The sequence below is a fragment of the Mesocricetus auratus genome, unplaced genomic scaffold (genome assembly GCF_017639785.1).
Source record: "Mesocricetus auratus isolate SY011 unplaced genomic scaffold, BCM_Maur_2.0 Super-Scaffold_100027, whole genome shotgun sequence".
In the NCBI taxonomy this organism is placed as follows: Eukaryota; Metazoa; Chordata; class Mammalia; order Rodentia; family Cricetidae; genus Mesocricetus; species Mesocricetus auratus.
In genome coordinates this window covers 5,537,309-5,552,037 of record NW_024429208.1, presented here as the reverse complement: position 1 = coordinate 5,552,037, position 14,729 = coordinate 5,537,309, and the positions used below count along the sequence as shown (strand labels likewise).

The following is a 14,729-nucleotide window of genomic DNA, read 5'->3' as shown; positions in this document are numbered from 1 at the left end:
TAAAAAAAAAGATAAAAAGCAGCTATGATGGCAGGCTGGGGGAGCTAGCTGCTTTGATGTTTCAGGGTGAGCTTCTAAAATGCTCGGCAAGAGCTCTACCACGGAGCCATACATAGCCCCTGCCTCTGGTGTGTGTGTGTGTGTGTGTGTGTGTGTGTGTGTGTGTGTGTGTGTAGATCTTACGGATGCCTGTTCTACCACGGAGCCATAGCCCCTGCCTCTGGTGTGTGTGTGTGTGTGTGTGTGTAGATCTTACGGATGCCTGTTCTTTTCTTCTGCTGTGTAGATCCCTGATTGAACTCAGGTAATTAGGCTTGGCAGCAGGAGCCCTTACCCTGTGAGCCATCTTCCCAGCCCAAGAGAGTGTCGCTCTTGGGGATGGAGCGATGGCTCAGGTGTTAAAAGCACTTACTGCTTTTGCAGAGGGCCCGGGTTCTATTCCTAGTGCACACATTCCAGCTCGAAACTGTACACAACTCCAGTTCTAGGGTATCACATACACTCTTCTGGCCTCTGCAGACCATGTGTGCCCGTAATGCAGATACACACACCCAGGCATGCACGCACACACACACACACACAATAAATAAATAAAAGATTTAAAAGTCACTTCTATTTATCTAGCTCTTGATGGGAGAAATCCCCATGAACTCTTACCCCGGCCTCTGTTGGTCTTATAAGTCCGCTGCATGCCAAGGGTTCAGATTTCTGTAGTGTCTTTTGCTCAGTTTTCTTGGGAAGCGAAGGTTGTGCGGGATTGCATTTGCTTGGTGTTTGCCTTGCTGTGCAGGAAGTGGGCGGGTGAGAGGGAGGATGCATCTTAGAACTGAAGAGACGGTGTAAATATTTCCCTACTTCTTTGTTGTTAAGTAGGGGATGTTTAATATAAAACATACATTTTTCCTTGTGGCTCACTGAACTTGGAGCAAGCTGCTTGGGCTAGACTGGTTGGCCGGCCAGCTCCATGAATCCTTGGGTCTCTGCTTGGGTGAGGAAGTCCCAGGTGCATACCCCCGGCGTCTCCATGGGTGCTGGGGACCTCCTCACTAGGTACGTGTGCAGCAAGTCTAATCGGCGACACCTCCGGCCCTAAGAATGCCAGTTAATTCATCCCGCCTCTATCTTGTCCTCCCTCTATACCTCTTCTTTGTTTCTCCTGTCACCCTAAACAACTTTGGGGTGGCAATCTATCAAAAGCCAACGGTTTTTGTTTTTTTCTGAGACAGGGTTTCCCGGAACTCGCTCTGTAGACCAGGCTGGCCTCGAACTCACAGAGATCCTCCTGCCTCGGCCTCCGGAGCACTGGGATTAAAGGCGTGCGCCACACAGCCGGGCGCCGTCATTTTAAGTCCTGTCATCCTCGTTCCCAGCCTTTTCCTTTTTCCATACGGTCCTTGCTTTTGGAGGCTGGGGGATCAGATTCGCCGTGTGGCACTTAACTGCGGAGTCCCGGTTCTCACATCTGAAAACCAGGAATACTGTTAGCTACAGGATTGCTCTGTAAAACAGATGTAATAAAAAGGTGCGCTGGGCGTGGTGCTGCACCCCTTAAATCCCAGCCCTCGGGAGGCAGAGGCAGGAGGATCCCTGTGAGTTCGAGGCCAGCCGGGTCTACAGAGTGAGTTCCAGGACAGCCAGGGCTGCGAACTCAGTATAGCTCATTTCCGAGACATCCAAATCAGGGAACTAAAAATTTAATTCAATGATTGGCCATCCCTCCAATCAGAACGAAGACCGTAGTTCCCGCCTCCCGTGCAATCACCGTTCCGAAGCATGGCGCGAATCACCGCCGAGGGATCTTGCTCTTGTCTGGGTCCCTGCACTGGGTATGTTGTCTTGCAACCCCTTCCCCAGCCTCGAAAGAAATCATCCTTCATCTTCCTTGTTCCAGCGCCCTAAACCCTATCTCGAAATCCGGCGGATCGGCGGGAACCGGAAGTGTGCGCACCGGGGACGGGTCCCCAGCGAACTCCGCCGGAAGTAGCCATTGCTAGGCGATACCTTCGCTCAGCATGGCGGCGATTCCCCCTGACACCTGGCAGCCGCCCAACGTCTACCTGGAGACTAGGTGAGGGTTGGGGGCTGGATGGCCGAGGAGACGTGGGTTCGTGCCGCAGCGGCCAGGCTGAGAGAGGCCGGCCTGACTCGCACGTGGACGGCACGGAGCTGCGGCCGGGAGTACCCGTGAGTTCTGAAGGGACCGCAGGGGAGCCCCTCCAGCATCGCGGCAGACCTCGGCGACTTCTGTCTGCTGTCCTTTCCCACCCGGTTCATTAGTTCATTTATCTATATCCATCTTCACTCACGCACTCATTCATTCATTCATTCACTCACTCACCCACTTATTCTCAACAAGTGTGTGTTGAGTCCAGAAGCCATGCACGTAGGACCTGGACTTTTTTTTTTTTTTTTTTTTTCTGAGACAGGGTTTCTCTGTGGCTTTGGCTGCTGTCCTGGAACTCACTTTGTAGACCAGGCTGGTCTCGAACTCACAGAGATCCGCCTGCCTCTGCCTCCTGAGTGCTGGGATTAAAGGCGTGCGCCACCACCGCCCGGCAGGACCTGGACTTTTGAGGATACAGAACTAGATAAAACACTGTGTTATGGTGAAGGGTACAGATGGGTAAACACTACAGGAAAAGTAGTGAACAAATTGCTTTGAAAGTAGAGGAAGACGACTTTTCCCCACCTAGAGTGATCTTTGCGCTGGGGGTATGGCTCGGTTGGTAGAGCGCTAATCATGCAGAGGCCCCGAGCTCGGCCTCCAGCACCTCAGATGTGGTGTGGTTGGCACATGTCTACTCCTAGCCCTCTGAAGCAGGAGGATCAGAAGTTTAAGGTCTGGGTTGCATACAGGTAGCATGCACTTGCTTTGTAGAGCAGGCTGGCCTTGAACTCAATAGAGATCCGCCTGCCTCTCCTCAAGCGCTGGGATTAAAGGTGCCAGCCACCACTGCTCAATCTACTCCTAATTGTCTTTTCTTTTTTTTTTTTTTTAATTTTTCAAGACAGGGTTTCTCTGTGGCTTTGGAGGCTGTCCTGGAACTAGCTCTTGTAGACCAGGCTGATCTCGAACTCACAGAGATCCGCCTGCCTCTGCCTCCCGAGTGCTGGGATTAAAGGTGCTACCACCACCTGGCATACTCCTAGTTTTCTTATTGTGGCAGATCCTGTATCTGTTGTATTGGGTCGTATTTGTACACACAGACTCTTAGGCAACTATAACTTTTCTTAGAGAACAGATATTTAGAAGTTGAAATTGTTCAGGGACGCGTAATTATATAAATACTTCATGCCTGCTATTCCTTGTTATCTGTTGTATTTAAAAAGCTCCTACTAGGGCTGGTAAGATGGCTCAGTGGGTACAGGTGTCTGCCACCAAGCCTCCTGAGGGTGAGATCCCTAAGATCCATGTGATTGGGGGAGAGACCTGACTCCTGACCTGAACGTCAGCCTAACCTCTGTATGTGTGTCACAGCACAGTCTCTCTCTCTCTCTCTCTCTCTCTCTCTCTCTCTCTCTCTCTCTCTCTCTCTCTCTCTCTCTCTCTCTCTCTCTCATACACACACATCACAGTCACATACACATACACACACACTAAGTTAATTAAGAACAGTACCAAGCCAGGTGTTGGTGGCGCACTCCTTTAATCCCAGCATTCGGGAAGCAGAGGCAGATAGATCTCTGTGAGTTTGAGGCCAGCCTGGTCTACAGAGCGAGTTCCAGGTCAGCCTCCAAAACAATACAGAGAAACCCTGTCTTGAAAAACGAAACAAACAAAAAGAACAGTACCCATCAACACATAAAATAGGAAGGAAAACCCTCCCACCAGAATAAGCTCCCAGGAGAACACCTCAGGTAGTGCCTCCCATGGTGGAAGCGTGACTAAACCTGTGTTGGTTGGTAACTATCAGAAGGATGAATTTCAGGCAGGAAGGAAGGCTGCCAGTAAATGATTTTTCAGTACATTCTATATGCATTTGTTTATTATAGATTTATTTATTTTGTTTTTTGAGATCCTGGAATTCACTCTGTAGACCAGGCCTCAAACTCAGAGACTTGCCTACCTCTGCCTCCCAAGTACAGGGATTAAAAAGGTGTGCGCCACCACCGCCAGGCTCTACTGGAGTGCTCACACTGCTGGGCCTCCTGTCTCTGGGCCTTACAGACACATCCCGTCCCTAGAGCTCAGAGGGTGATGGCAGACAGCATGACCCCTTGCCTTGTCTTATCCTTAGAGGTACGGGGGGGGGGAGTAAACCCTCATGCTGGGCATGTGCAGACATGTGCAGTAAACCACCTTGGCCTCTGTTGTACACATTTGCTCCCGGCCAGAGGTATCGGATCCCCTGGAGCTGGAGGCAGAGCCAGGAACTGAACCCCGTCATCTGTAAGCAATGCGTGCTCTTAGCAGCTGAGTCGTCTCCAGCCCCGTGTGACCCGCGTTTTTTAACACACAACTGCTTTTATTTTTCCATTCAGTTTTGGTCCTAATAGGTGATATGTTTACATGACCAAAAATATAAATGTTAGAAAAGGTATTTATTGAACATCCTGCCTCTTATCTGGCCAGTCACCATCCTCCCCAGCACTGATACAAATGTATATAAATCCCCCACACTGAAATATCCTTTTATTAAACCTACAGATGACATGGGAGGCCCTTTTCCTTGTTTAAGGTTGGTTCCAGAGCATCAGTGTATGGGCTTAGAATCTTGACTTGTCCGCGGTTGTTTTACTTAGAACATACGCCAGAAAAGGTTCTGTGTATCACTCGGGTGATTGGTTGTAGCCTTGTTGCTTCGTGGGTTGTTTTCTTCTTGCTGTGAACCCTGGTCACAGTTTGATGCCTCACGGGGTTGCTGCTCGCTGTGGCCTTGCCGTGTGACCTTGCCGACCGTCTGTGTCGTCTGTCCCAACTGCAGCATGGGGATCATCGTGCTGGAGCTGTACTGGAAACACGCTCCGAAGACCTGCAAGAACTTCGCAGAGCTGGCTCGGCGGGGCTACTACAACGGCACCAGATTCCACAGGATCATCAAGGACTTCATGATCCAAGGCGGGGACCCCACGGGGACAGGTACAGCTAAGCCGTCACGCGTGTCTGACGTCTTACCCGTCACATCTGGGTGGTGAGGCAGCCACAGCGTGCTTTTCCATTTGCTGGGTCTGGTTTGGTTTTCTTTTGAGACTGGGCCTCATAGCCCAGGCTAGCCTCCTGCTCACTGAGAACGCCCTAATCTTCTGATCTCCCTGCCTTCATTTCCCCTGTGCTGGGGTTTCTGTGTGCTGCCATGCTCAGCTTCTGTGTGCTAGGAACTGAACCCAGGGCTTCCAGAACACTGGGCATGCACTCTCCCCACTGCGCTGCATTGGTAGCAAATCCCCCCATCTCTCTCTCAGATAGGCTATCAAGGTAGCCCAGTCGTCCTTGAACTCGTGGTCCTCCTGCCTCCACCTCCCACACGCTGGCTCTGGTTCATCGGTTCCTCTGGTAGTTCCTGCCAGGCAGGAGGATCTCTGTGTGAGTTTGAGGCCAGCCTGGTCTACAGAGTGAGTTCAGGACAGGCTCCAAAGCTACACAGAGAAACCCTTCTCAAAAAACCTAAATAAATATTAAATTAAAGTGTTTATTAATTCATGGTAACTTGTAAAAATTATTATTTTATGTGTATGGGTTTTGCCTGTGTGTATGTCTCTGTGCCATGGGCATGTTTGAAGGCCAAAATCCCCTGCACCTGGAGATGCCACTGATGGCTGCCACGTGGCTCTGCATTCTGGTGGATTTGGCACTCAGCCCATCAGTTATTTTAACCAGGGCTGGGGGCAGTGTCTCTTTTTTCAAATATTGTGTGTGTGTGTATATGTATTTATGATGTGTGTGTATGTGTGGGGTGTATGTGTGGTACGAGTGTGCGCGCGCGCGTGTGTGTGTGTGTGTGTGTGTGTGAGAGAGAGAAAGAGTGTGTGTGGTGTGTATGTGTGTGTGTAGAGTGTGTGTGTGTGTGTGTGTGTGTGTGTGTGTGTGTGTGTGTGTGTGTTCTGGGCTGATTCTCATCTTCTCGCTTGGGCAGTTCTCTTGTTGCTACGCAGCCCACTTTGGGCAGCTGGCCTGGAAGCTTGCAGCAGGGTCTTCTGTGTCTGTCTCCCGTCTTGCTGGGAGAGTGCTGGGATTACAGCTGTGCATCAGTTGCTTTGACTGAACTTGGGTGGTCCGCCTTGCATGGCGAGTCCTTTTCCCGGCTCAGCCGTCCCTGGCCAGGGTTCCATCTCTTGTTTTTGATTTCCAGGACCGAGGGGGTTCTATTTTGGGGTTTGTTCCTGTTTCAGACTCTGCCTGTTGCCTTTGTACTTAAAAAGAGACCTTGAGTAGGTATAGTATTATATCGGAGCCACATTCATCCCCTTAGATCTTTTTTAGAAAAGTCTGGTCATAGCCTTCTGGTTTGAATACAGCTTCAGAAAATCCAAGACCAGTGTGCTCCCCTCAGTCCAGGGAGTCGGAGCAGCCTGCTGGAGCATTGCCTGGCCTGGCCTGGCCTGACCTGGCTTACTGCGTTCCTTGTCTGTCACATTTCCTGTGGTCAGTCAGTGAGATGACTTTTTCCTTTCACCCCCTCATACCTTCACCGAGCCTCACCCATTCTAGGCGCTTGCCCTGTTGAGTGACTGTGGTAACTCTATTAGTGCCTTTTGGGTCCCAGTTTGTGTCTTTTCGCCTCCCTCTGACTTTCTCAGAGTCTGCAGAGTCAGCCCTTCGTGTCTTGAGGCCTCAGAGGTATTGCCCTCCCCTCTTCTCCAGTGCCCTTCCATCTGCTGGGGTCTGTCCCTCACCATTTCTGTTGACGTTGGGATCAGCACATATGTTGTCGCTGTCTTGTTTTTGTTCGGGTACAGTGTAATCGGATTGCTGTCATGTTTCTGAATTTATGTGTCCTCTCCACTGCAAATTTGAGGTTACTGGCTCTCCACTGCATCCTAGCTTGAAGAGAAATTGGGGAGCTCCTTGTGGGAAGGCTCGCCTCTGCTTTGTCTTCCCAGATTCTAGAAAATTCTGTCCCAGAGTTCCTCTGTCCTCACCCCAGGCTCCAACTCATCCTCCAAGTATGACCCTGTAGGTAGCCAGCCCTGTCCCACTTGTGTGTGAGTACGGGTTCTGCGCTCGGGCTGTGCCTGGCGCCCTCTGTTGGTTGTTCAGAATTGCAGGCTGGGGGACTTCTCAGGGCCTAGCTCAGCCTTCAGTCATCCAGGTGTGCAGAGAGACTTTCTTTCCTTGGTCAATTCTTCAGAATTTTACAAATAATTGTTTCTCTTTATTTAACAGGGTCTCAGTGTGTAGCCCTGGCTGACCTTGAACTCACGGATCTGCCCGCCTCTGCCTCTCCAGGGCTAGGATTAAAGGGGTGCCCCAGCATTCCAGGCTGCTTGCTTCACTTTATTTTCCCTTGAGAAATCTTTGTGTTTTGTTCATTTCACTGGGAACGGAGGCAAGGCAAGGCTGATGTTCACGTCCGTCCTTCCTGACTCTCCCTCTTTTCTTTGAAACAGGGTCTCACTGTGTAGCCCTGGTTGTCTTCTCTCTTTATAGACCAGGCTGGCTTCGAACTCACAGAGATCCACCTGCTCTTCCTCTCAGGTTCTAGGCTTAAAGGCGTGCGCCCCCATGCCCCGTCTCCCTTTCATTGTTGTAATGAAGTGGGTTTTAATCTGTGATGCCAGTGCCAAGGCCCATGCTCCGCGAGTGGGAAATGACTCGAAATGAACTGTTGGCACAGTGCTCGCCTGTGTCTCTAGTTACTCTGCCATCTTTCCTAATGTCACATTTCCATGATGTACTTTTAATGAAATTGAAGCTCTCCAAAGATTTCCAATAAGGCTGCAGGCTCAAGTGTAACAAATGTTTGCGCAGCCTGCCAGCGGGGCTGTGGGAGAAGCAACCAGGGGGCAGCCCTCCCAGGCACTAGACCCTGCCTGCCAGCCGACCACGACGCAGCTTTGCTGAATGTCTCGGGGAGCTACCCGAGCAGGTAACATTGCAGGCTGTCCATTCCTTCCTCACACCCGTCCTCCTCAGGTGCGTTCTCAGCTCAGGGCGCTCTGACTTCCTGCCTCTCGCTCTGAGGCAGAACCCTCACCCTCTGCACTGCCCTTTCCTCGGCTTCCTGGGAGCCTTTCACCTGGTTCTGCTTAACCTTCCTCACCTCCAGTTAGCTTCCCACACCTCCCGAGCGTGTCTGCGCGGCCATCTTGCTCTGCTCTTGGCCCTGATTAATTGCACGTGGTCGTCTTGCGAGGCAGCCCCCCTCTGATGTCCTCTCCTTTGGTAGCCCCAGGGACACCTGGTTTGTTCCTTGCCTGCTCGTTTTCCTCACTTGGGGAATCTCTGCTGAGGGTCGGCTGGGTGTCCTGCACTGTTGAGGCTGTGCTCGAGCACAGACACTGAGGTGTCCTCTCTCCTTATGGAGCTCCCAGCTCCACAGGAAACGAGCTGCTCGTTTTAAGAAACGGGAACGTGGTGACGTCGTGACCGTGCAACTTTGTGCTGGCATCGTGTGGTTTGCGTGTGTGAGGCAGGCTGGATACTGTATGGTGAGGGACTTGTCCAGTGGACGAGGGCTAGCCTGGAGAGGAGGCCTCGTGGATGAGCCTTGCAGGAATCATAGGACATAACTCTTGGGAAGCCAAGGGCAAGGCGCTCTGATACTCTTGCAGAAGGATGGAGGAGAGAGCCCGCTGTCCCTGGCTTCTCTGGTCCTGTGACGGAACCCAGCCAACCACACCCTCTCGAGACTGGAGTTGGGTGACTCTGAGCCTTGTGAGTCACACATATAGAGAAGAGGAGAGGAGCAGTTTGAGCAGATTGAACACCTGTGGGAAAAGCATGGAGCCAGGGTTAGATGGAAAATGCCTGAGAAGCTGAGTCCAGCTGGGATCTGTGGCAAGGTAGGGTCACATCCAGGTGACCTGAGCCGTACCTCACACAGTCGCCCGTCACAAATGCACAGCTCAGGTGACTGCAGAGCTCTTGTTGTGAGGTGGGGAGCCTGGCTGTCCTTTCCTCCTGGGGCTGCTGTGGCAGCTCCATGAGCTCACGGTGGTCGAATGGTTGGCAAAGGCTCGGCACAGAAACAGTGCAAAGATTATTTATTTGGTTAGTCCACTTAGCATCTCACAGGAATCTGCTAGACTCCCTCTGCTGGCTGCCTGCCATGGGGTCAGTCCAGAGGGAGAGAGTCCTACTGAGAAGCTGGAAGGTAAAACGTTCCAGTGGAATGACAAGCGACTTGAAAATAGTGCTGTGGGGAGAGCGGAGTGTCTTCCCTTGGCTTTATCTGCTGAGGCGACAGCTCTGATGTGGGCTGGGCTGGCACTGAGGGATGTTTAGCAGCTGCCCTGGCCTGGCATCTGCCCACTAGATAGCAGACCATTCAGTTTTGACAACCAGATATGTTCCTGACATTACCCAGTGTCCCCAGGCCACAGGATGGAGCAGTGCTGTCTGGGGTAGTGCTCACAGGGAAGGCCTCTCTGATAAGGTCGAGTAGACTCTGAGTACCGGGGGCCGGGCAGGGACACTGCAAAGCACAGCACTCAGGGGCCTTAGAACAGGCTGCTCGCCAAGTAAGGCAGGGAGGGGACAGTGACCACAGCGTCCTCTGGGGCGGTGGTGTGGGTCTCGTCCTGAGTGTGGTGAAATGCACACAGGATTCTAAGCCGGGCAGTGCAGGGCCCCCGGCCGCTACACGAAGAGGCTGCCTGTGGAGGAGGAGATGGGCCTGGAGCCCAGAACGGGCCTTGCTTGGCAGCGCTGAGATCATTGTAGTGTCCCTAGGCAGTTAGGTGTTCAGCGATTAACTGGGGGAGAGAACCAGGGGGAAGAGGTGTGTTCTCAGGGTACCACAGGCCTGTTCCCTGAGAAAGAAGGCACCAGCAGAGAAGGAGCTGCCAGAGGGGGGAGTACCCACAGTCTTGGAGGAGGGTGGTACCAGCTGTGAGAGGCTGTGGCGGTGGTGGGTGATCTGACAACAGTTCAGAAGGGGGGAGAAGGAGGAGGCTCACTGGAAGAGCGAGGGGAGCCAGGAAAGGCGGAGGAAGACGCTGGCCAGGCTGGCTGCTGGCCGCTGTAGGTGGTGACTACCTGCTGCCCTTGGCTAGTGGACCCAGCATCCCTGATGCCTTCCGTGCTCACTTCCTGTGTGCCCACGCGACTTCTGAGAGGGTCTCTGCCCTGCTGTTACTAAGTGGCTGTGTCATTAGGCGGTGCTTTTGACTTTATGCCTTTATGTCTGTGTTGCTGCTCCCACATTGTAAAGCACCCTAAGGAAAGCAGGGTTCTCGTTGCTTCTCTTCCCAGCACAGTTGTTGAGGGCCAAGCTTGCTGCGACTTCCTATGGACTTCGATCTTGGCCTTGTGTCTTACGGTTGTAAGAGGGCTGCGGCTGCTTTTGACGGGAGATGAGGAAAGGCGACAGGAAAGGCAAAGGAGAGGGCTCGTCTGTGTGTATTCGGAAGGCGCTGGCTTCTTGGAAGCTTGACTTAGCAGGCTTGTTTACATTGTAAGACAGAACTGGGCCGTGAGCCTCAGCCAGCCGCAAAGGAACTGCCCTGTGGTTGTCTTTGAGGCCAGGGAAGGTGGGGGAGAGCACTGGGAATGCCCCGGGTACAGTGACTTGTGTCCCTTGCAGATTTCGTCACCAGAAGAGAGGCTTAGTTGGTCAGCTGACTAGGTGTCCCGTGCTCATGTGGTCCTCCTTGTGCCCGGGTTGCTGCCTACTACGGTTCCTTGTGGCTTGGATAGGGATCTGCTGCCTGTCATGGGGTGGGATGGGCACAAGTGGCACCAAGCATTGTGACCGCTGTGTTAGCCCACGCTCCTTGTGTCACGTCTTAGATGTCAGTCTGTTCCTCTCCAGGGTTGGGGGGGTTTGCTGGAGAGTCTGTCTGTCTGGTTCTCCAGCTGAGGTGGTAAGAAAGGTGATTTATTGTACACGAGTAACATTTGGCCACAGGGGAGACCAGAAGCGGTGCAGAGTGCCTCCGACCCGGGCTGCTGTGTGGTGAGGCAGGCAGTCGCCCAGGCGGTCTCAGGGAGCAGATGGTGACTCTTCCTGTGAGACACTGCTCCCCTGTGCACGCCACTTGCCACATCCCTGTCCCTCCCTAAGCTGACAGCTTTCCCTTTCTGTCTCCTCGCTTTGGGGAAGCAGCAGCCATGTCGGATCCCTCTGCGGCAGGCGCCTGAGTGGTGGGTTGGTAGGGTTGTGGGCAGTAACAGAGCACAGCAGGGTCCGTTTGTGGTGGGCACTGGGCTTGGGGCCCGGGCACGCTTGCTGGAATACTCAGACTCTGTCGGGGCATGAGGGAGGTTTCTGTAGAGGCTGGGTACACCCGTGCCGCTGGCCCTTCGGATGCTGTTCTGGTCTATTTCCTGCATGCTGACGGTGAGCATAGATTTAACAAGCAAATGTTACTGTCTTACCTGAGCGGAGCCAGTGACTGGAACACCGTGATGTGTCTACTGGGGCCTGGCGTGCTCGCTGCCTGCAACATCCTGTGCGCTGAGAAGTCCTTTGACCTTGGGCTCTTCTTCTGATTGACAGGTCGCGGTGGTGCGTCTATCTACGGCAAACAGTTTGAAGATGAACTTCATCCAGAACTGAAGTTCACTGGTAAGCGTGTGATCTGGCTGGGCGGGCGGGGGATGCATAGTGAAAGCTGCTTTTTTGGCTGTGGTTCAAGGTGTGTGCTTGACACTATGGCATGGCGCCAGACAGCGGCCCAGCCGTGGCGCCACAGAGTGCCCTGGCAGACGAAAGGAAACAGCGCCTCTTGAGAGTCCTTAGCGATTCCAAGTGCCGGCCTGTGTTCTGGACTCTACCCACTTGTTAAATGCCAAAAAGTAAAGGCTCTGAAGCATCCTCAGAGCGAAGCAAGGCCTTGTGGGCTCTTAATAGGAATGAGTAACATGGACTAGCGGCCAGTGAGGAGCGGCAGTGGGCCAGTGGCCAGCAGTGAGGAGCGGCAGTGGGCAGTGGCTGGTGAGGAGCGGCAGTGGGCCAGTGGCCAGCAGTGAGGAGCGGCAGTGGCCAGTGGCCGGTGAGGAGCGGCAGTGGGCCAGCGGCCAGCAGTGAGGAGCGGCAGTGGGCAGTGGCCAGCAGTGAGGAGCGGCAGTGGGCAGTGGCCAGTAGTGAGGAGCGGCAGTGGCCAGTGAGGAGCGGCAGTGGGCAGTGGCCAGCAGTGAGGAGTGGCAGTGGGCCAGTGGCCAGCAGTGAGGAGCGGCAGTGGCCAGTGGCCAGTGAGGAGCGGCAGTGGCCAGTGGCCAGCAGTGAGGAGCAGCAGTGGGCAGTGGCCAGCAGTGAGGAGCAGCAGTGGGCCAGCGGCCGGTGAGGAGCGGCAGTGGGCAGTGGCCAGCAGTGAGGAGCGGCAGTGGCCAGTGGCCAGTGAGGAGTGGCAGTGGGCCAGTGGCCAGCAGTGAGGAGCGGCAGTGGGCAGTGGCCAGCAGTGAGGAGCGGCAGTGGGCCAGCGGCCGGTGAGGAGCGGCAGTGGGCCAGCGGCCGGTGAGGAGCGGCAGTGGGCCAGTGGCCAGTGAGGAGCAGCACAGGTGCAGCTGGACAGAGATGGAGGTAGAGGCCGTGAGGCTGTTGGGGTGCTGCAGGAAGAAGGAGGCTGGGTCCTGAAACTGGTGATGGAGACAGGCGTGCAGCCCTGTGTGCACTGGCAGTGTTGCACGCTGCTGGCTGGAGGGGCCCTTGTTCATGTTCTTCTCATCTCCGCAGGGGCTGGCATTCTTGCAATGGCCAATGCAGGACCAGACACCAATGGCAGCCAGTTCTTTGTGACCCTCGCTCCCACCCAATGGCTGGATGGCAAGCACACCATTTTTGGCCGAGTGTGTCAGGGCATAGGGATGGTGAATCGAGTGGGCATGGTAGAAACAAACTCCCAGGACCGTCCTGTGGATGATGTGAAGATCCTGAAGGCGTACCCTTCTGGGTAGGTGTGATGCTGTCTGGTCCTCTACAATGAGCCATCTTCCGGATGACAAAGTGCCATGTGTCAGTGCCGTGCATACCTACGCTGATACCTCGGACAGAATGAAGCAGAGGGGACCTTTTGGGGGCATTTGTATTCTGGCCAGCAGTCACAGACTTGAAGAGCAGGCAGTGTGGAGGCATTAACTGCACAGCCCCTTTCAGCCTCCGGCGAGCGCTCTTCCAGGAATACACACAGCTCTCTCTATTTTCCCTCAGAGCCTGAGCATCAACGCTGCCGCTTCTGACACTAAACATCCCACGCAAAGCCATATTGAATTTTTGCCAAATGAAAAACGCATCCAGCAATCAAGTTGCTAAGAAGGTGTCAAGTAGGGAATAATAATGTGTAATGATGGAGAAATGGATCTCTGAAAAGGAAGCAGAAGCGTTGACCTTTGCCCCCTGGGAAGGACGGGCAGTCTGCGGAAGGCCAGTCCCTCAGGAGCCTCGCTTGCACGCACTGACACTTGTTAGGGCTTTAGAGAAAGTAGGTAAGAGGTTTTTATACATGATGTTTGGCTTTTTTAATCTTTCTGGATTTGCAAGGGGCGTGGGGGTGGGAGGGAGGATGTTAATACCTATGTAATGCATAGAAGTTTCCACAATAAAGTACCATGGGTCGAAATCAGTGCTGTGAGCTTGGTGTTCTTCTAGATTCCACACACACACAGGGTGTCACTGTGTAGCATTGCTGGGCTTGCTATATAGACCAGGCTGGCCTCAAACTTGGAGAATACTTTAGCCCTAAGTGCTGGGACTAAAGGCATGCTCTTGGCCATTTTAATCTTGGTGGTGAGAAGTGCTGTGGGGGTCCTGTCTTCAGGACTCACACTGCTGGGTTTGTGAGTCTCCTCCGGCTTCCCCCATGCAGGAACAGCTGCTGTTGAAAGAGGCAGAACCAAAGGAAGCCTTAGGTGATGTCAGCTAGGGTTCTGGGAAAGGCTGAACTAAAGGTGAGCAGGACGAGTTTTAGTTTGCTCTTCTGCTGTGCTACGGCACCGACCAGAAGCAGCCTGGGGTAGGAAGGGGTTATTTCATCTTCCAATCCCAGGCTACAGTCCATCATCCAGGGAAGACAGGACAGGAGGCACCGAGACCAGACTACATCGATGACCATGGAGAGACGCTGCTCACTGGCTCACTTGCTCAACCACATCTCTTAAATTACCCAGGCCCACCTGCCCAGGGATGGCCCTGTCCACAGTCCACAGCCTGCGGTTCCCTCCTCTGTCAGTTAATAACCAAGATGGACGCAGTTAAGTTTCCTCTTCCCGAGTGTCAAGCCATCACGGCTGGGTGCGCTAGTGGACAGACGTCCCTGTTGCTGTGGGCCTGAGGCAGTGCGCTGTGGCTTTGCTTCCTTTCCTGGGGAGCCTCGTAAGTACTGCGTGCCCCAGTGTCACTGCCTACCTTTGGGAAGTGACCAAAGTTCCGTTCCACAAGCCTTCACCCGCAAGCTCTTTTTTCTCTCACCAATGAAAAAGCCTTGCGTTGTACAGAAGTCAGCAGCCATTAGATCCTGGAAGGGTTCACTGTCTTCCATTTGTCCAGGGTTAATGGACTGTGTTAAATGTGTATGGTCTTATCTGCATGGGTTTGAGTACAGAAACTAAGAAAACTGTCTCTCAATAATGAAGCAAAAGGGAAAGCCACCATGATAGCCCTGAAAATGGCTTTGGTATGCAGAGTCCCATG

General features: G+C 53.4%; 1 protein-coding gene across 2 annotated transcripts; it reads left to right on the top strand.

The window, feature by feature from the left end:
* The first annotated feature begins 1,876 nt into the window (after positions 1-1,876).
* Ppil1 (peptidylprolyl isomerase like 1) lies at positions 1,877-13,659 on the top strand. 2 transcript variants are annotated; one of them, XM_005084912.4, is made up of 4 exons: positions 1,877-2,068; positions 4,926-5,080; positions 11,601-11,669; positions 12,777-13,659. In XM_005084912.4, the coding sequence occupies exons 1-4, from the start codon at positions 2,013-2,015 to the stop codon at positions 12,995-12,997; spliced, it is 501 nt and encodes a 166-aa protein (XP_005084969.1). In that variant the 5' UTR covers positions 1,877-2,012; the 3' UTR covers positions 12,998-13,659. The 2 variants fall into 2 exon arrangements, with proteins under 2 accessions (XP_005084969.1, XP_040588507.1); XM_040732573.1 differs by having other exon boundaries at positions 2,051-2,184.
* Positions 13,660-14,729: the final 1,070 nt, after the last annotated feature.

Bases quoted from the DNA above. Each gene is read 5' to 3' on its own strand.
- Ppil1 (XM_040732573.1), top strand. From the start codon at position 2,087: ATGGCCGAGGAGACGTGGGTTCGTGCCGCAGCGGCCAGGCTGAGAGAG. The intron at 2,185-4,925 runs GTGAGTTCTGAA...TCCCAACTGCAG, and splicing joins AGCTGCGGCCGGGAGTACCC to CATGGGGATCATCGTGCTGG. The intron at 5,081-11,600 runs GTACAGCTAAGC...TCTGATTGACAG, and splicing joins CGGGGACCCCACGGGGACAG to GTCGCGGTGGTGCGTCTATC.